This window comes from Salvelinus sp. IW2-2015, linkage group LG8, assembly GCF_002910315.2.
Source record: "Salvelinus sp. IW2-2015 linkage group LG8, ASM291031v2, whole genome shotgun sequence".
Taxonomy (NCBI): Eukaryota; Metazoa; Chordata; class Actinopteri; order Salmoniformes; family Salmonidae; genus Salvelinus; species Salvelinus sp. IW2-2015.
In genome coordinates, this window is record NC_036848.1 from 49,840,286 (window position 1) to 49,860,981 (window position 20,696).

The 20,696-nt window shown below is 42.6% G+C and overlaps 1 protein-coding gene across 1 annotated transcript in view; it reads left to right on the plus strand.

Annotated features, from left to right (window-relative positions):
- wdr27 (WD repeat domain 27) overlaps nucleotides 1–20,696 on the plus strand; it is a 173,387-nt gene that overhangs the window by 14,869 nt on the left and 137,822 nt on the right. Inside the window, exons 12-13 of the mRNA XM_023993602.2 lie at nucleotides 12,187–12,308; nucleotides 14,616–14,689. Coding sequence (XP_023849370.2) covers nucleotides 12,187–12,308; nucleotides 14,616–14,689 — 196 coding nt within the window. The remainder of the gene's footprint in view (nucleotides 1–12,186; nucleotides 12,309–14,615; nucleotides 14,690–20,696) is intronic.

Genomic DNA, 20,696 nt, shown 5'->3' on the forward strand with positions numbered 1-20,696 from the left:
CTAAACATAAAAAAGTGAATTCACAATACAGCTCGTCGATGCCAGCAACAGTTTTGGTCTCACGGTACGTCCCTTTCAGATGGTTAAGCATTGCACCTGTACTACCATTACTACCTAAATTCCATTCACAAAGTTTGCATTTCCTTTTCATTTAACTTCTTAAGTATTGCCATACAGCACCTCGCTCCTGTCGCTTGCCTTCTCTGTAATTTTTTCCAACTGTTAACGACGGATGACGTAGTGGTGAAGAATTGATTCCTCAACTCAAAAATACTGAATCCTAAGAGAATATTGACACTCAGAAATGGGAGTCAACTCTGGTGTCACTCCATTTCTGAGTGTCAATATTCTCTTAAGATTCAGTGGTTTTGGAATGAAGGATACTGATCAGTTGCCACACTTCCGAGAACACAAACACTCACACTCTTTCTTTGAGAGCTAGCGAGGGATTGAAAAAGAGGGAGAGGCACAGTATAGGCAGGTCGGTCACCTGGAGATAGTCAGAACTGTGCGCTAGGCTTTTCTATCTGCAATCAATGCTGTATCTCGCAATTTCTTGCCATGCAATGTCTCACAACTTCAGTAAAGCAGGACCTATCATCAATGAATAAGCTAGGATATGAGATGAGCGCGATGAACACTCGCTCTCACACAGTCAGTAGCTTGCAAACTATTATGGACTACAAAGGGAAGCACAGCCACGAGCTGCCAGTGACACGAGTTACCAGACGAGCTAAATAACTTCTATGTTTGCTTCGAAGCAAGCAACACTGAAGTGTGCATGAGAGCATCAGCTGTTCCGGACTACTGTGTGATTACGCTCTCCGTAGCCGATGTGGAGTAAGACCTTTCAACAGGTCAACATTCACAAGGCTGCAGGGCCAGACGGATTACCAGGATGTTTACTCCGAGCATGCTCTGACCAATTGGCAAGTGTCTTCACTGACATTTTCAACCTGTCCTGACCGAGTCTGTAATACCAACATGTTTCAAGCAGACCACCATAGTCCATGTGCATAAGAACACCAAGGTAACCTGCCTAAATGATACCGACCCGTAGCACTCACGTCTGTAGCCATGAAGTCCTTTGAAAGGCTGGTCATGGCTCACATCAACACCATTATCCCAGAACCCTAGACCACTCCAATTTGCAAACGGCCCCAACAGATCCACAGATGATCTGTTGCCCTTTCCACCTGGCAAAAGGATCACCTACGTGAGAATGCTATTTTTTTTTTAATATGTATTCACTTAATTTAACCAGGTAGGCTAGTTGAAGAACAAGTTCTCATTTACAACTGCGACCTGGCCAAGATAAAGCAAAGCAGTGCGACACAACAACAACACAGAGTTACACATGGAGTAACAAACATACAGTCAATAATACAATAGAGAAAGTCTATAACAGTGTGTACAATGAGGTAGGATAAGGGGTGAGGCAATAAATAGCCATAGTGGCGAAATTATTACAGTATGGCAAATTAAAACATGGGTGATAGATGTGCAGAAGAGAGTGTGCAAGTCGCGAACTGGGGTGCAAAGGAGCAAAATAAATAACAATATGGATGATGGTAGTTGGATGGGCTATTTACAGATTGGCTATGTACAGGTGCAGTGATCTGTGAGCTGCTCTTGACAGCTGGTGCTTTAAAGCTAGTGAGGGAGATATGAGTCTCCAGCTTCAGTGATTTTTTGCAGTTCGTTCCAGTCATTGGCAGCAGAGAACTGGAAGGAAAGGCGGCCGAAGGAGGAATTGGCTTTGGGGGTGACCAGTGAAATATACCTGCTGGAGCGCGTGCTGCGGGTGGGTGCTGCTAGTGGGTGCTGCTATGGTGACAGTGAGCTGAGATAAGGCGGGGCTTTACCTAGCAACGACTTATAGATGGCCTGGAGCCAGTGGTTTGGCGACGGATATGAGCGAGGGCCAGCCAACGAGAGCATAAGTCGCAGTGGTGGGTAGTATATGGCTTTGGTGACAAAACGGATGGCACTGTGATAGACTGCATCCATTTGCTGAGTAGAGTGTTGGAGGCTATTTTGTAAATGACATCGTCGAAGTCAAGGATCGGCAGGATAGTCAGTTTTACTAAGGTATGTTGGCAGCATGAGTGAAGGATGCTTTGTTGCGAAATAGGAAGCCAATTCTGGATTTAATTTTGGATTGGAGATGCTTAATGCTATTCATTGACTACAGCTCAGCGTTCACACCATAGTGCCTCAAAGCTCATCACTAAGATAAGGACCTGGGACTAAACATCTCCCTCTGCACTGGATTTGTCTTCCTGATGGGCCGCCCAGGTGGTAAGTGTAGGTAACAACACATCTGCACTGTGATCCTCAGCACAGGGGCCTCTCAGGGGTGCTCTATCCCCTCCTGTATTCCTGTTCATCTATGATTGCATGGCCAAGCACAATCCAACACCATCATAAGTCTGCAGACGACACAAAGCCTGATCACAGACAAAAATGAGACAGCCGATAGGAGGTCAGAGACCTGACAGTGTGTTGCCAGGATAACGACCTCTCCCTCAACGTGATCAAGAAAACGAATGATTGTGGACTATAGAAAAAGGAGTGCCGAGCACGCCCATTTCCATCGACGGGGCTGTTGTGAGCAGGTTGAGAGCTTCAAGTTCCTTTGGTGTCCACATCACAATAAGCTATCATGGTCCCAAACCACCACGACAGTCGTGAGAGGGCACGACACACCCATTCCCCTCAGGAGACTGAAAAGATTTGGCATGGGTCCTCAGATCCTCAAAAAGTTCCACAGCTGCACCATCGAGGCATCCTGACTGGTTACATCACCGCCTGGTATGGCAACTGCTTGGCTCGATCGCAAGGCACTACAGAGGGTAGTATGTACGCCAGACGTCACTGGGGCCAAGCTTCCTGCATCCAGGACCTCTATACCAGGCGTGTATTATGGAAGGCCCATAAAATTGCTAAGGGCTCCGCACCGAGTCATAGACTTTCTCTCTGCTACCGACGGCAAAGCGGTACCGGAGCCCAGTTCTAGGTCAAAAAGCTTTCTTTACAGTTCTACCCCAAGCCATAAGACTCTTGAACAGTTAATCAAATAATGCACCCGGACTATTGCAGTGTCCCCACCCCACCCCATTTTTACACTGCAGCTACTCTCTGTTATTGTCCATGCATAGTCACTTTACCTACATGTATAAATTACCTCGACTAACCGGTGCCCCAAATGTTGACTCTGTACCAAGAACCCACTGTATATAGTATCGCTGCTGTTATTTTATTGTGGCTCCTTAATCTATTTATTATATCAACAACAAAAAAATTTAAATCTAGGCATTGTCTGATTACGGCTTGCTTGTAAGTAAGCATTTCATGTAATTCCTGTTGTATTTGGCGCATGTGACAAATAACATTTGATTTGATTTGATTTTTATCTGCGCATGTGCATGTGGTAGACAGGGCACCAAAACAGCAGAGAAGTTGAGCTTCATGCTTTAACGTCTTAAGTTGTTGTGGAAATTGACCCACTATGCTGTTTACTCTGCATCTAATAAAGGATTTTTCTTAACGTTAACACGGAACCCAAACCGCCTGCGCGTGCCATTGTGCATTCATTGTTTTTTTTACCCCCACACCAAACACGATCACGACACGCAGGTTAAAATATCAAAACAAACTCTTAACCAATATTACATTAATTTGGGGACAGGTCGAAAAGCATTTAAACATTATGGCAATTTAGCTAGCTAGCTTGCACTTGCTAGCTAATTTGTCCTATTTAGCTAGCTTGCTGTGCTAGCTAAATTTGTCCTGGGATATAAACATTGAGTTGTTATTTTACCTGAAATGCACAAGGTCCTCTATTCCCGAAAATGAATCCACACTAAACAGTCAACCAAATCGTTTCTTTTCTTATTTTCTTTTTGCTTTATATTGCGTTGGCAACTTTCATTAAATTAGGTGATTACGCCACTAACCTCGTTCGTCTTTCAGTCACCCACGTGGGTATAACCAATGAGGAGATGGGTACCTGGGTACTGCTTCTTAAACCAATGAAGAGATAGGAAAGGCAGGACTTGCAGCGCGATCTGCGTCACAAATAGAACTGACTTCTATGTTAGCCCTTGGCACGCAGACGCTCGCGAGCGTTGTGGTTGGATAATTGGAATAATATAGATTTCTAAATTTATTTGCAACGCGAGTGGTGTGGTCAGCCGTTTAACGTTAAGATCCTAATTTCGTTTAATGTTTAAACGTTCACACCACTGTGGAATATAAATCCACTTGAATTCCAATGAAGGTGATTTGTTTAGGCAAGATATATATAGAGTAGAGTGTTCATCACAGTACAGTACTCACATAATTCATTTTTCTCTCTCTCCCTCTCTCCTCCTCCACTGCAATGATCTTTGTGGTGACCTCTCTATTTTGAGGCCCTGGTGTTGTATTGGAGGTGAGACTGCTGGGGTCAGGTCCGTGACAACCTCTGTCACACCTGGGGGCTCTCCGTCATGCCAGGTGTGTGTTTGTGTGTGTGTACTCTGTTAACTTCTGGGGAACCCTTGTTTGGGTGGAGGGTATATCTGTAAGTGGGACACCAGGGTGCGCACTAGGTGCGTGAGTGCTTAAAGTACTATGACTAGTAACTCTTGACAATTCTAGAACAAAATGTGACTTCAAGTTGATACGTTGAAATTACTAGAACTTTTAAAATGAGAGGAGAACAGAAAAAATGATGATAATTACAAATATTAAAAAATGTATTGGTTGCTATTAGTTTAGGCTGAGATACGAGTTTTACAAACTGACTGATTAGGCGCAAACGTCACATCTATGATCCCCAAACAAAAACCCAGACTGAGAATTGAGTGTACAACTGGTAAAGACTTGCTGATATTTCAGTCAGATTCTAGTTATAAGTAGGCTAGCTTTAACTAGCTGGCTAGAAGGATGAAGTTAGAAGCTAACATTGAACGGAGCCTGACCTTAGCAGCTGAAGTTGACTGAAATTAAGTTAGCTATAATCAAGGATGGGCTACTATAAGTTCTCATAAAAAATACATTTACTTTATAAGAGTAGTGAGTATACAGTGATGAGTCAGGCTGCAATGAAGGAGGCAAAGGAGATACACAGAGAGAGGAAGCATTGAAGCAAGCGGGAGAGAGGTTAGTAGTACATGGTTCCCAAAGTTGGTCCTTGACCATGTGGGGTCCCCTAAATTTAAATAGGGTCTCATAAGAGATTTTTGTTATCAAATACATGAATGACTTTCTCTTCATATGGTATAGATGCAACATTTTAGAGTCAACTAAGTGCCTTTTATTCAGAATTCACTTTTGTGTCGTTATGTGCTGGGACAGCTGGGACCACAATTTAGTAAAATATAAGACAATTTAATATAAGACAATTTAATATTATTATCATGTACACTGAACAAAATATAAACGCAACAATTTCAAAGATTTTACTGAGTTACATCATATAAGAAATCAGTCAAACCATCAGTACTTGACGTACGCTCATGTATGTAGTAATAAGTAGTGGAACACGTATTATTGAGTAGAACTTGTAAGGTAGTGATGAATAGTACGTTTTTAGTTTTTTTCATGAGGTTGTGGCGATATACTGCCACCTGGTGCGACTAGAAACAATGGCATAATAGGAACTATTACAAATTGATGGTCCTTGAAAATAAATATTAGTGTGAAAAAGTACTTGAATCTTGAATTGACTTGCCACTGCCTGTACAAACCCTGTGAACATCTCTAACAAATGAGAGTCTCTGTGCATCAAAGACCGTGTAATCTGTAATGAATAAAGTGTGAACTGTAAAGAATGTCTGAGCTCATGTTGGGCAAGACTTTACAAAAGAAAATACGTAGTTAGACACTGTTGCACTTATGCCATACAATTAAAACCAAAGTTTTGACAGTAAACTGCTTCAGCTTGACTTACAGCACTGTGAAAAATAAGATACATTTCACAATTATGTAACATGGTATGTATGGATGTTTTGCAGGGTAACAGAAAGTTATACGTGGGGCCCTGTACCACATTGTTTTCAAACAATAACTTACATGCATAAGTGTGGTTCAAACCCATTCACTAAACCGGTTGCTGCTTGAGGTGTGTTGGCACCATTAGATCAGTGTAATTGGAATGTTTACTCATAAAAGGTAGCAGGATAAGAAACAGCACTGGGCTCGTTCCCTCTCACGCAGATGCATCCAGGGCACCCGACTGGCACGCATTGTGTGAGTACGTGGGTAGGGGTACTTCTTTACAGGGGTCTCCTCATTGCCATCGTGTGTGTGTGTGTTCCTTCATGCAGACGCATGCAGGGCACCCGACTGGCACCACCCGCTGTGTGTGTTGTCCGGTACTTTACTTTACAGCTGACTGTGTGCCCCTACCCTACTCCATTCCCTCCTCTCTCTCTGCTATTACATCTTAAAGACCTATTCTGAACTTTTATACTGTGTCGTTGTGTGATTCAACAGTATTACTGCTGAGAAAGTGTGGCGGGGTTATTCATCCATAACATCCATTGGAAAATGCACACACACAGCTTTTTTAATTCCAGTAGCTAAGGAGCAATTAGTTTTTTCCCTTTCCTCCTTTTAGTGCCCCTCTGATGCTGAATCTCCTCTCAATGCTGAGTTTAAAAAGAAGGTCCTAACCTCCCACAAAAACAGGTCAGCAGCAAGTATCAACCGTCCTGACTTACCACCACACACAACACACACAACACACACACACACCACACACACACACACACACCACACCACACACACACCCACACCACACACACACACCACGGGCTTCCCTTCACACATAACACACTAATGCACACACAATGTTATAGCCCACACAGTGTTCCAAGAACACTGTTGAATGATTTGAGTTTTTGTGGTCCGGTGTTGTCAGTTGTAAGAGTGTAGTGCTAGCACAGCTGGGTTTGTGGGTTTGGTTTCATTGGGGTCACATATACTAAAAACATTGTAAAATATGCACTCATTGAGATAAAATGTTCTATAACTGGCTATAACAGTATTACTGTAGGCATATATTATTAAAAGGAGTTTACCGGTCCGTTGTATGATTTTCTTTTATGATTGGCATGTCCACTGCTTAGTTTGGCTACAGGTCCTCCTTAAACTATATCATGTTCCATAGGGGGATTCTACATTAGATTATTACTAGAGATACTGTAACTTCTTCCTGGCTAATTGTAGCGCATAGACTAAGCTACTGATCATCCATTATCTGAAATATAGAGGGCAGGATGGAATTATTACATTATCTACTCTGCATAACAGATGGGATGGTCAAACTTCTGGACAGACACGTTTTCTACTCGCATAACATGGATACCATGAAGCATACATTATTAGATTCTCTCAGTTCTGTGTATGCACATACAGAGTTTGCCTGACGACTTCCTGAATTTAATTCCACTACTCTATTGGTTGCTGCACAGAGAAGAAACGTTAGTGGACGTGTGTTTTGCTGGAGCAATGTGATGGTAGTATTCTAATACAGAATTGTACCAAAAAGAATATATGTTGTTTGTGACTGAAACGTATTCTACCAGTGAGTTAGATTGCTATGTTTTTAGAAAAACTTTCTCTCAGTTACCAGATTGCACACACAGAGTTGACTTCTTGATACCATTTTCAACTTTTATTTAAGTTATTTTTTAAATCTGTTTTCCGTTAAAGCGATAAGATAAAAAAAAAAAGTGAATTCACAATACAGCTGCGTCGATGCCAGCAACAGTTTTGGTCTCACGGTACGTCCCTTTCAGATGGTTAAGCATTGCACCTGTACTACCATTACTGTACCTAAATTCCACTTCACAAAGTTTGCATTTCCTTTTCATTTAACTTCTTAAAGTATTGCCATACAGCACCTCGCTCCTGTCGCTTGCCTTTCTCTGTAATTTTTCCAACTGTTAACGACGATGACGTAGTGGTGAAGAATTGATTCCTCAACTCAAAAATACTGAATCCTAAGAGAATATTGACACTCAGAAATGGGAGTCAACTCTGGTGTCGACTCCCATTTCTGAGTGTCAATATTCTCTTAAGATTCAGTGGTTTTGGAATGAAGGATACTGATCAGTTYCCACACTTCCGAGAACACAAAKACTCACATCTTTCTTTGAGAGCTAGCGAGGGATTGAAAAAGAGGGAGAGGCACAGTATAGGCAGGTCGGTCACCTGGCAGATAGTCAGAACTGTGCGCTAGGCTTTTCTATCTGCAATCAAATGCTGTATCTCGCAATTTCTTGCCATGCAATGTCTCACAACTTCAGTAAAGCAGGACCTATCATCAATGAATAAGCTAGGATACTGAGATGAGCGCGATGCAACACTTCGCTCTCACACAGTCACACACAGTAGCTTGCAAACTATTATGGACTACAAAGGGAAGCACAGCCACGAGCTGCCCAGTGACACGAGCTTACCAGACGAGCTAAATAACTTCTATGTTTGCTTCGAAGCAAGCAACACTGAAGTGTGCATGAGAGCATCAGCTGTTCCGGACTACTGTGTGATTACGCTCTCCGTAGCCGATGTGAGTAAGACCTTTCAACAGGTCAACATTCACAAGGCTGCAGGGCCAGACGGATTACCAGGATGTTTACTCCGAGCATGCTCTGACCAATTGGCAAGTGTCTTCACTGACATTTTCAACCTGTCCCTGACCGAGTCTGTAATACCAACATGTTTCAAGCAGACCACCATAGTCCATGTGCATAAGAACACCAAGGTAACCTGCCTAAATGACTACCGACCCGTAGCACTCACGTCTGTAGCCATGAAGTCCTTTGAAAGGCTGGTCATGGCTCACATCAACACCATTATCCCAGAAACCCTAGACCCACTCCAATTTGCAAACGGCCCCAACAGATCCACAGATGATCTGTTGCCCTTCCCACCTGGACAAAAGGATCACCTACGGAGAATGCTATTTTTTTTTAAATATGTATTTCACCTTTATTTAACCAGGTAGGCTAGTTAAGAACAAGTTCTCATTTACAACTGCGACCTGGCCAAGATAAAGCAAAGCAGTGCGACACAACAACAACACAGAGTTACACATGGATAAACAAACTACAGTCAATAATACAATAGAGAAAGTCTATATACAGTGTGTACAAATGAGGTAGGATAAGGGTGAGGCAATAAATAGGCCATAGTGGCGAAATTATTACAGTATGGCAAATTAAACACTGGGTGATAGATGTGCAGAAGATGAGTGTGCAAGTCGCATACTGGGGTGCAAAGGAGCAAAATAAAATAACAATATGGTGATGAGGTAGTTGGATGGGCTATTTACAGATTGGCTAGTACAGGTGCAGTGATCTGTGAGCTGCTCTTACAGCTGGTGCTTAAAGCTAGTGAGGGAGATATGAGTCTCCAGCTTCAGTGATTTTTGCAGTTCGTTCCAGTCATTGGCAGCAGAGAACTGGAAGAAAGGCGGCCGAAGGAGGAATTGGCTTTGGGGGTGACCAGTGAAATATACCTGCTGGAGCGCGTGCTGCGGTGGGTGCTGCTAGTGGGTGCTGCTATGGTGACCAGTGAGCTGAGATAAGGCGGGGCTTTACCTAGCAACGACTTATAGATGGCCTGGAGCCATGGGTTTGGCGACGGATAATGAAGCGAAGGGCCAGCCAAACGAGAGCATACAGGTCGCAGTGGTGGGTAGTATATGGGGCTTTGGTGACAAAACGGATGGCACTGTGATAGACTGCATCCAATTTGCTGAGTAGAGTGTTGGAGGCTATTTTGTAAATGACATCGTCGAAGTCAAGGATCGGCAGGATAGTCAGTTTTACTAAGGTATGTTTGGCAGCATGAGTGAAGGATGCTTTGTTGCGAAATAGGAAGCCAATTCTGGATTTAATTTTGGATTGGAGATGCTTAATGCTATTCATTGACTACAGCTCAGCGTTCAACACCATAGTGCCCTCAAAGCTCATCACTAAGATAAGGACCCTGGGACTAAACATCTCCCTCTGCAACTGGATTCTGGTCTTCCTGATGGGCCGCCCCCAGGTGGTAAGTMTAGGTAACAACACATCTGCCACTGTGATCCTCAGCACAGGGGCCMCTCAGGGGTGTGTGCTCTATCCCCTCCTGTATTCCCTGTTCATCTATGATTGCATGGCCAAGCACAACTCCAACACCATCAWTAAGTCTGCAGARGACACAACAGCCTGATCACAGACAAAAATGAGACAGCCGATAGGGAGGTCAGAGACCTGACAGTGTGTTGCCAGGATAACGACCTCTCCCTCAACGTGATCAAGACAAACGAGATGATTGTGGACTATAGAAAAAGGAGTGCCGAGCACGCCCCCATTCTCATCGACGGGGCTGTTGTGGAGCAGGTTGAGAGCTTCAAGTTCCTTGGTGTCCACATCACCAATAAGCTATCATGGTCCAAACACACCACGACAGTCGTGAAGAGGGCACGACAACACCCATTCCCCCTCAGGAGACTGAAAAGATTTGGCATGGGTCCTCAGATCCTCAAAAAGTTCCACAGCTGCACCATCGAGAGCATCCTGACTGGTTACATCACCGCCTGGTATGGCAACTGCTTGGCCTCCGATCGCAAGGCACTACAGAGGGTAGTATGTACGGCCCAGTATGTCACTGGGGCCAAGCTTCCTGCCATCCAGGACCTCTATACCAGGRGGTGTCATAGGAAGGCCCATAAAATTGCTAAGGGCTCCAGCCACSRGAGTCATAGACTGTTCTCTCTGCTACCGCACGGCAAGCGGTACCGGAGCYCCAAGTCTAGGTCAAAAAGGCTTCTTAACAGGTTCTACCCCCAAGCCATAAGACTCTTGAACAGTTAATCAAATAGCTACCCGGACTATTTGCAGTGTCCCCACCCCACCCCCCATTTTTACACTGCAGCTACTCTCTGTTTATTGTCCATGCATAGTCACTTTACCTACATGTATAAATTACCTCGACTAACCGGTGCCCCKACATGTTGACTCTGTACCAGAACCCACTGTATATAGTCTCGCTGCTGTTATTTTATTGTTGCTCCTTAATTATTTGTTATATCAACAAACAAAAAAATCTTAAATCTGCATTGTTGGTTACGGGCTTGCTTGTAAGTAAGCATTTCACTGTAATTCCTGTTGTATTTGGCGCATGTYACAAATAACATTTGATTTGATTTGATTTTTATCTGCGCATGTGCARGTGGTAGACAGGGCACCAAAACAGCAGAGAAGTTGAGCTTCYTGCTTSAACGCTCTTAGTTGTTGTGGAAATTGACCCACTATGCTGTTTACTTTCTGCATCTACATAAAGGATTTTTCTTAACGTTAACACGGAACCCAAACCGCCTGCCGCGTGCCATTGTGCATCATTGTTTTTTTTACCCCCACACCAAACACGATCACGACACGCAGGTTAAAATATCAAAACAAACTCTMAACCYATTACATTAATTTGGGGACAGGTCGAAAAGCATTAAACATTTATGGCAATTTAGCTAGCTAGCTTGCACTTGCTAGCTAATTTGTCCTATTTAGCTAGCTTGCTGTTGCTAGCTAATTTGTCCTGGGATATAAACATTGAGTTGTTATTTTACCTGAAATGCACAAGGTCCTCTATTCCCGAAAATGAATCCACACCTAAAACAGTCAACCAAATCGTTTCTTTCTTGGCTTATTCTTCTCTTGACTTTATATTGCGATTGGCAACTTTCATAAATTAGGTGGATTACCGCCACTAACCTCGTTCGTCTTTCAGTCACCCACGTGGGTATAACCAATGAGGAGATGGGTACCTGGGTACCTGCTTCTATAAACCAATGAAGAGATAGGAAAGGCAGGACTTGCAGCGCGATCTGCGTCACAAATAGAACTGACTTCTATTTTAGCCCTTGGCAACGCAGACGCTCGCGAGCAGTGTGGTTGCGATAATTGAATAATATAGATTTCTAAATTTATTTTGCAACGCGAGTGGTGTGGTCAGCCTGTTAACGTTAAGGATCCTAATTTCGTTTAAGTGTTTAAACGTTCACACCACTGTGGAATAATGAAATCCACTTGAATTCCAATGGAATGTGTGGGATTTGTTTAGGGCAGATATATATAGAGTAAGAGTGTTCAGTCACAGTACAGTACTSACATAATTTCATTTTCTCTCTCTCTCCCCCTCCTCCAGATGATCTTTGTGGTGACCTCTCTATTTGAGGCCCTGGTGTCTGTATTGGAGGTGAGACTGCTGGGGTCAGGGTCCGTGGACAACCTCTGTCAGCACCTGGAGGGGCTCTCCGTCATGCCCAGGTGTGTGTTTGTGTGTGTGTACCTCTGTTAACTTCTGGGGAAACCTTGTTTGGGGTGGAGGGTATATCTGTATAGTGGACACAGGGTTCGCACTAGGTGCGTGAGGTGCTTAAAGTACTTGAATTTGGCACTCTGAAATTCAAGTACTGGATACCTTGAAAATCAGAAATGTACTCAAGCTAGTACTTAAAAAGTACTTGAATTAAAATGAGAGGAGAACAGAAAATGATCAAATATATTACAAAAATATTTAAAAAATGTATTGGTCTTGCTAATTAGTTTTCAGGCAGACTACCGAGTTTTACAAAACTGACTGATTAGGCGCCAAACGTCACATCTATAGCATCCCCCAAACAAAAAAAKKCAGACTCGGAGAATGAGTGTACAACTGGTAAAGACTTGCTGATATTTCAGTCAGATGTCTAGCTAGTTAAGTAGCTAGCTTTAACTAGCTGGCTAGAAGGATGAAGTTAGAAGCTAACATTGAACGGAGCCTGACCTTAGCAGCTGAAGTTGACTGAAATTAAGTTAGCTATAATCAAAGGATGGMCTACTATAAGTTCTCATAACAAAATACATTTACTTTATAGAGAGTAGTGAGGTAGACAGTGATGAGTCAGGCTGCAATGAAGGAGGCAAAGGAGATACACAGAGAGAGGAAGCATTGAAGCAAGCAGGGAGAGAGGTTAGTAGTACAGTGGTTCCCAAAGTTGGGGTCCTTGACCCATGTGGGGTCCCCTAAAATTTAAATAGGCTCATGAGAGAATTTTTGTTATCAAATACATGAATGACTTGTTTCTCTTCATATGTTTCTCTTGTTTCTCTTGTTTCGACTTCCAATTTGTAAGTCGCTCTGGATAAGAGCGTCTGCTAAATGACTTAAATGTAAATGTATATGGGTATAGAATGCAACATTTTAGAGTCAACTAAGTGCCTTTTAATGTCAGAATTCACTTTTGTGTCGTTATGTGRTGGGACAGCCTGTGGGACCAACAATTTAGTAAAATATAAAGACAATTTAAATATAAAGACAATTTAATATTATTATCATGTACACTGAACAAAAATATAAACGCAACAATTTCAAAGATTTTACTGAGTTACAGTTCATATAAGGAAATCAGTCAACATCATCAGTACTGACGTACCGCTCATGTATGTAGTAAATAAGTAGTGGAACARGTATTATTGAGTAGAACTTGTAAGGTAGTGATGAATAGTACGTTTTTAGTTTTTTTCATGAGGTTGTGGCGATATACTGCCACCTGGTGGCGACTAGAAACAATGGCATAATAGGAACTATTACAAATTGATGGTCCTTGAAAATAAATATTAGTYTGAAAAAGTACTTGGAAGTCCTTGAATTTGACTTGCCACTGRCTGTACAAACCCTGTGAACATCTCTAACAAATGAGAGTCTCTGTGCATCAAAGACCGTGTAATCTGTAATGAATAAAGTGTGAACTGTAAAGAATGTCTGAGCTCATGTTGGGCCAAGACTTTACAAAGAAAAATACGTAGTTAGACACTGTTGCACTTATGCCATACAATTAACAACCAAAGTTTTGACAGTAAACTGTCTTCAGCTTGACCTTACAGCACTGTGAAAAATAAGATGTACATTTCACAATTATGTAACCATGGTATGTATGGATGGTTTTGCAGGGTTAAACAGAAAGTTATACGGTTGGGCCCTGTACCCACATTGTTTCAAACCAATAACTTACATGCATGTGTGGTTCAAACCCCATTCACTAAACCGGTTGCTGCTTGAGGTGTGTTGGCACCATTAGATCAGTGTAATTGGACATGTTTACTCATAAAAGAGTAGCAGGATAGAGAAACAGCACTGAGGCTCGTTCTCCCTCTCACGCAGATGCATGCCAGGGCACCCGACTGGCACGCATTGTGTGAGTACGTGGGTAGGGGTACTTTACTTTACAGGGTCTCTCCATTGCCATCGTGTGTGTGTGTGTTCCTCTCATGCAGACGCATGCCAGGGCACCRGACTGGCACCACCCAGCCTGTGTGTGTGTTCCGGTACTTTACTTTACAGCTGACTGTGTGCCCCCCTACCCTCAACTTCCATCCCCTCCTGCTCTCTCTGCTATTACCATCTTAAAGACCTATTCTGAACCTTTTATACTGTGTCGTTTTGTGATGATTCAACAGTATCATACTGCTGAGAAAGTGGGTGGCGGGGGTTATTCATCCATAACCATCCATTGGAAAATGCAACACACACACAGCTTTTTTATTTCCAGTAGCTAAGGAGCAATTTAGTTTTTTCCCTCTTCCTCCTTTTAGTGCCCCTCTGATGCCTGAATCTCCTCTCAATGCTGAGTTGAAAAAGAAGGGTCCTAAACCTCCCACAAAAACAGGTCAGCAGCAAGTATCAACCGTCCTGACTTACCACACACACACACACACACACACACACACACACACACACACACACACACACANCACACACACACACACACACACACACACACACACACACACACACACACACACACACACACACACACACACACACACACACACACACACCGGGCTTGCCCCTTCACACATAAACACACTAATGCACACAACCACATGTTATAGCCCACACAGTGTTACCCAAGAACCACTGTTGAATGAATGTGAGTTTGTGGTCCGGTGTTGATCAGTTGGTAAGAGTGTAGTGCTAGCAACAGCTGGGTTTGTGGGTTTGGTTTCCATTGGGGTCACATATACTAAAATACATGTGTAAAATATGCACTCACTTGGATAAAAATGTCTACTAAATGGCATATAACAGTATTACTGTAGGCATATATATTATTAAAAGGATTTACCGGTCCGTTGTATGATTTTCTTTTATGATTGGCATGTCCACTGCTTAGTTTGGCTACAGGTCACCTCCCTTAAACTATATCATGTTCCATAGGGGGATTCTACATAGATTATTACTAGAGATACTGTAACTTCTTCCCCTGGCTAATTGRAGCCGCATAGACTAGAGCTACTGATCATCATTATCTGAAAATATAGAGGGCAGGATGGAATTATTACATTATCTACCTCTGCATAACAGATGGGATGGTCAAACTTCTGGACAGACACGTTTTCTACCTCMGCATAACAGTGGATACCCATGAAGCATACATTATTAGATTCCTCTCAGTTCCTGTGTATTGCACATACAGAGTTTGCCTGACGACTCWTCCTGAATTTAATTCCACTACTCTATTGGTTGCTGCACAGAAGAAACGTTAGTGGACGTGGTGTTTGGCTGGAGCAATGTGGATGGGTAGGTAATTCTAATACAGAATTGTACAAAAAGGAATATATGTTGTGTGTTGACTGAAACTATTCTACCAGTGATGTAGATGCATTATTTTAGAAAAACTTTCCTCTCAGTTCCTCAGATTGCACACACAGAGTTGACTTCATTGATACCATTATCACTTATTATAGTTGGTAGCGACTCCTGTGTCGGGCCGGGCACAGTGCACGCTGACCAGGTCGCCAGGTGTACGGTGTTTCCTCCGACACATTGGTGCGGCTGGCTTCCGGGTTGGATGTGCATTGTGTCAAGAAGCAGTGCGGCTTGGTTGGGTTGTGCTTTGGAGGACGCATAGCTCTCGACCTTCGCCTCTCCCGAGTCCGTATGGGAGTTGCAGTGATGAGACAAGACTGTAACTACTACCAACTGTAAGGTTTTGCTTTTCTTTTCTTAGTCAACCTTGTGTTCTTTTTCTTTGCTGAGAGTCGGGAAGCAAGTTCAGGGAGTGAGTGTTTTAATAATGAAATAAAACAATAAACACATAACACAAACAACGCACCGACATAAAAAGTCAATACCACCTGAGGAAAGAACCAAGGGGAGTGACAGATATAGAGAAGATAATCAAGGAGGTGATGGAGTCCAGGTGAGTGTCATGAGGCGAAGTTGCGTGGGACGATGGTGACAGGTGTGCGGGATAATCAGCAGCCTGATGACCTAGAGGCCGGAGAGGGAGTATCGTGACAAAAAATGTACGCATTTGTCTGTAAGTTGCTTTGAATAAAAGTGTCTGCTAAATGGAATTTGATATTATTATTATATTAAAAGCCTATAGTACTGTAGATGGATAGGTACTAGACTCTCTAGACCTCGTGTCAAACTCATTCCACGGAGGGCAGAGTCTCTGCAGGTTTTCGCTCCTCCTTTGTACTTGATTGATGAATTATGGTCACTAATTAGTATAGATCTCCCTTCACCTGGTTGTCTAGGTCTTAACTGAAAGGAAAAACCAAAACCTGCAGATACTAGGCCCTCCATGGAATGAGTTTGACACCCCTGTCACCCATGCTCTAAACAGACAGGGTTGCCTCCCACAATGTAATCAATAGTTGGTGAGGTCGTGTCTTGTTCAGTAGATACAGTGAGGTCGTGTCTTGTTCAGTAGATAACGTGAGGCCGTGTCTTGTTCAGTAGATAACGTGAGGTCATGTCTTGTTCAGTAGATAAAGTGAGGCCGTGCCTTGTTCAGTAGATACAGTGAGGTCATGTCTTGTTCCAGTAGGTCTTGTTCAGTAGAGAAAGTGAGGCCGTGTCTTGTTCAGTAGATAACGTGAGGCCGTGTCTTGTTCAGTAGATAACGTGAGGCCGTGTCTTGTTCAGTGATAACAGTGAGGCCATGTCTTGTTCAGTCAGTAGATACAGTGAGGCCATGTCTTTCAGTAGATAAAGTGAGGCCATGTCTTGTTCAGTAGATTGAAGTGAGGTGAGGCCATGTCTTGTTCAGTAGATACAGTGAGGTCATGTCTTGTTCAGTAGGTCTTGTTCATAGAAAAACTGAGGGCCAGTGTCTTGTTCAGTAGATAAAGTGAGCCATGTCTTGTTCAGTAGTACAGTGAGGTCAGTTCTGTTCAGTAGGTCTGTTCAGTAGAGAAAGTGAAGCCGTGTCTTGTTCAGTAGATACAGTGAGGCCATGTCTTGTTCAGTAGGTCTTGTTCAGTAGATAAAGTGAGGCCATGTCTTGTTCAGTAGATACAGGGAGTCATGTCTTGTTCAGTAGATACAGTGAGGTCATGTCTTGTTCAGTAGGTCTTGTTCAGTAGATAAAGTGAGGTATTGTCTTGTTCAGTAGATAAAGTAAGGCCATGTCTTGTTCAGTAGTTAAAGTGAGACCGGTGTCTTGTTCAGTAGTTAAAGTGAGGCCTGTCTTGTTCAGTAGTTAGTGAGACCGTGTCTTGTCATAGATAAGTGAGGTCTTGTCTTGTTCAGTAGATAAAGTGAGCCATGTCTTGTTCAGTAGATAAAGTGAGGCCATGTCTTGTTCAGTAGGTCTTGTCCAGTAGATAAAGTGAGCCATGTCTTGTTCAGTAGATAAAGTGAGGCCATGTCTTGTTCAGTAGATAAAGTGAGGTCATGTCTTGTTCGGTAGATAAAGTGAGGTCATGTTTTGTTCAGTAGATACATGGGGTCATGTCTTGTTCAGTAGATAAAGGTGAGCTATGTCTTGTTCAGTAGATAGTTAGGCCATGTCTTGTTCAGTAGATACAGTGAGGCCATGTTCACTAGATACAGTGAGGCCATGTCTTGTTCAGTAGATACAGTGAGGTCATGTCTTGTTTAGTAGATAAAGGGAGTCATGTCTTGTTCAGTAGATAAAGGGAGGTCATGTCTTGTTCAGTAGATAAAGGGAGGTCATGTCTTGTTCAGTAGTTAAAGTGAGCCATGTTCTGTTCAGTAGGTCTTGTTCAGTAATAAAGGGAGGTCGTGTCTTGTCAGTAGTTAAAGTGAGGCCATGTCTTGTTCAGTAGGTCTTGTTCAGTAGATAAAGGGAGGTCATGTCTTGTTCAGTAGATAAAGGGAGGTCATGTCTTGTTCAGTAGATAAAGCGAAGCCTTGTCTTGTTCAGTAGGTCTTGTTCAGTAGATAAAGTGAATCATGTCTGTTCAGTAGATAAAGTGAGCCATGTCTTGTTCAGTAGATAAAGTGAGGTCATGTCTTGTTCAGTAGATAAAGTGAGGTCATGTCTTGTTCAGTAGATAAAGTGAGGTCATGTCTTGTTCAGTAGATAAAGTGAGGTCATGTCTTGTTCAGTAGATAAAGTGAGGCCATGTCTTGTTCAGTAGATAAAGTGAGGTCATGTCTTGTTCAGTAGATAAAGTGAGCATGTCTTGTTCAGTAGATAAAGTGAGGCCATGCTTGTTCATAGATAAAGTGATCATGTCTTGTTCGTAGATAAAGTGAGTCATGTTTGTTCAGTAGATACAGTGAGGCTATGTCTTGTTTCAGTAGATAGTGAGGCCATGTCTTGTTCAGTAGATACATGAGGCCATGTTTTGTTCTACGTAGATACATAGGCCATTGCTTGTCAGTAGGTCTTGTTCAGTAGAGAAACTGAGGCCGTGTCTTGTTCAGTAGATAAAGGGAGGCCATGTCGTGTCAGTAGATACAGTGAGGTCATGTCTGTTCAGTAGGTCTTGTACAGTAGAGAAAGTGAAGCCGTGTCTTGTTCAGTAGATACAGTGAGGCCATGTCTTGTTCAGTAGTCTTTTTCAGTAGATAAAGTGAGGCCATGTCTTGTTCAGTAGATACAGGGAGTCATGTCTTTTCAGTAGATACAGTGAGTCATGTCTTGTTCAGTAGGTCTTGTTCAGTAGATAAAGTGAGGTCTTGTCTTGTTCAGTAGAAAAAGTAAGGCCATGTCTTGTTCAGTAGTAAAGTGAGACCGTGTCTTGTTCAGTAGTTAAAGTGAGCCGTGTCTTGTTCAGTAGTTAGTGAGACCGTGTCTTGTTCAGTAGATAAAGTGAGGTCTTGTTCAGTAGATAAAGTGAGGCCATGTCTTGTTCAGTAGATAAAGTGAGGCCATGTTTTGTTCAGTAGATAAAGTGAGGTCATGTCTTGTTCGGTAGATAAAGTGAGGTCATGTTTTTCAGTAGATACAGTGAGTCATGTCTTGTTCAGTAGATAAAGTGAGGCTATGTCTTGTTCAGTAGATAGTGAGGCCATGTCTTGTTCAGTAGATACAGTGAGGCCATGTTCACTAGATAGTGAGGCCATGTCTTGTTCAGTAGATAGAGTGAGGTCATTTCTGTTTAGTAGATAAAGGGAGTCATGTCTTGTTCAGTAGATAAAGGGAGTCATGTCTTGTTCAGTAGTTAAAGTGAGCCATGTCTTGTTCAGTAGTCTTGTCAGTAGATAAAGGAGGTCGTGTCTTGTTCAGTAGGTCTTGTTCAGTAGATAAAGGGAGGTCATGTCTTGTTCAGTAGATAAAGGGAGGTCATGTCTTGTTCAGTAGATAAAGCGAGCCTTGTCTTGTTCAGTAGGTCTTGTTCAGTAGATAAAGTGAGATCATGTCTTGTTCAGTAGATAAAGTGAGGCCATGTCTTGGTCAGTAGATAAAGTGAGTCATGTCTTGTTCAGTAGATAAAGTGATTCCATGTCTTGTTCAGTAGATAAAGTAGGCCATGTCTTGTTCAGTAGATAAAGTGAGGTCATGTCTTGTTCGGTAGATAAATGAGGCTATGTTCTTGTTCAGTAGATAGTGAGGCCATGTCTTGTCAGTAGATACAGTGAGGCCATGTTTTGTTCACTAGATACAGTGAGGCCATGTCTTGTTCAGTAGATACAGAGGTCATGTCTTTCAGTAGATAAAGGAGGTCATGTCTTGTTCAGTAGTTAAAGTGAGGCCATGTCTTGTTCAGTAGGTCTTGTTCAGTAGATAAAGGAGGTCATGTCTTGTTCAGTAGATAAAGGGAGGTCATGTCGTGTCAGTAGATCAAGTGAAGCCATGTCTTGTTCAGTAGGTCTTGTTCAGTAGATAAAGTGAGATGTCTTGTTCAGTAGATAAAGTGAGGCAGTCTTGTTCAGTAGATAAAGTGAGTCATGTCTTGTTCATAGATAAAGTGAGGCCATACTTGTTCAGTAGATAAAGTGAGGCCATGTCTTGTTCAGTAATAAATGAGTCAGCTTCATAGATAAAGTGAGGTCATGTCTTGTCAGTAGATAAAGGAGGCCATGTCTTGTTCAGTAGATAGTTAGGCCATGTCTTGTTCAGTAGATACAGTGAGACCAGTTCACTAGATACAGGGCCATGTCTTGTTCAGTAGATAAAGTGAGGCCATGTCTTGTTCAGTAGGTCTTGTCCAGTAGATTAAGTGAGGCCATGTCTTGTTCAGTAGATAAAATGAGGCCATTTCTTGTTCAGTAGATAAAGTGAGGCCATGTCTTGTTCAGTAGATAAAGTGAGGCCATGTCTTTTCAGTAGATAAAGTGACAGATCTGTGGTGTATAATTAGACCCTGGAAGCTCTGACTTTACTCTGTTGGAGACAGTAGCACAGACTGTGTTTTACACAATGCCATTACAGACAGTTAGTTCTACACACACACACACACACACACACA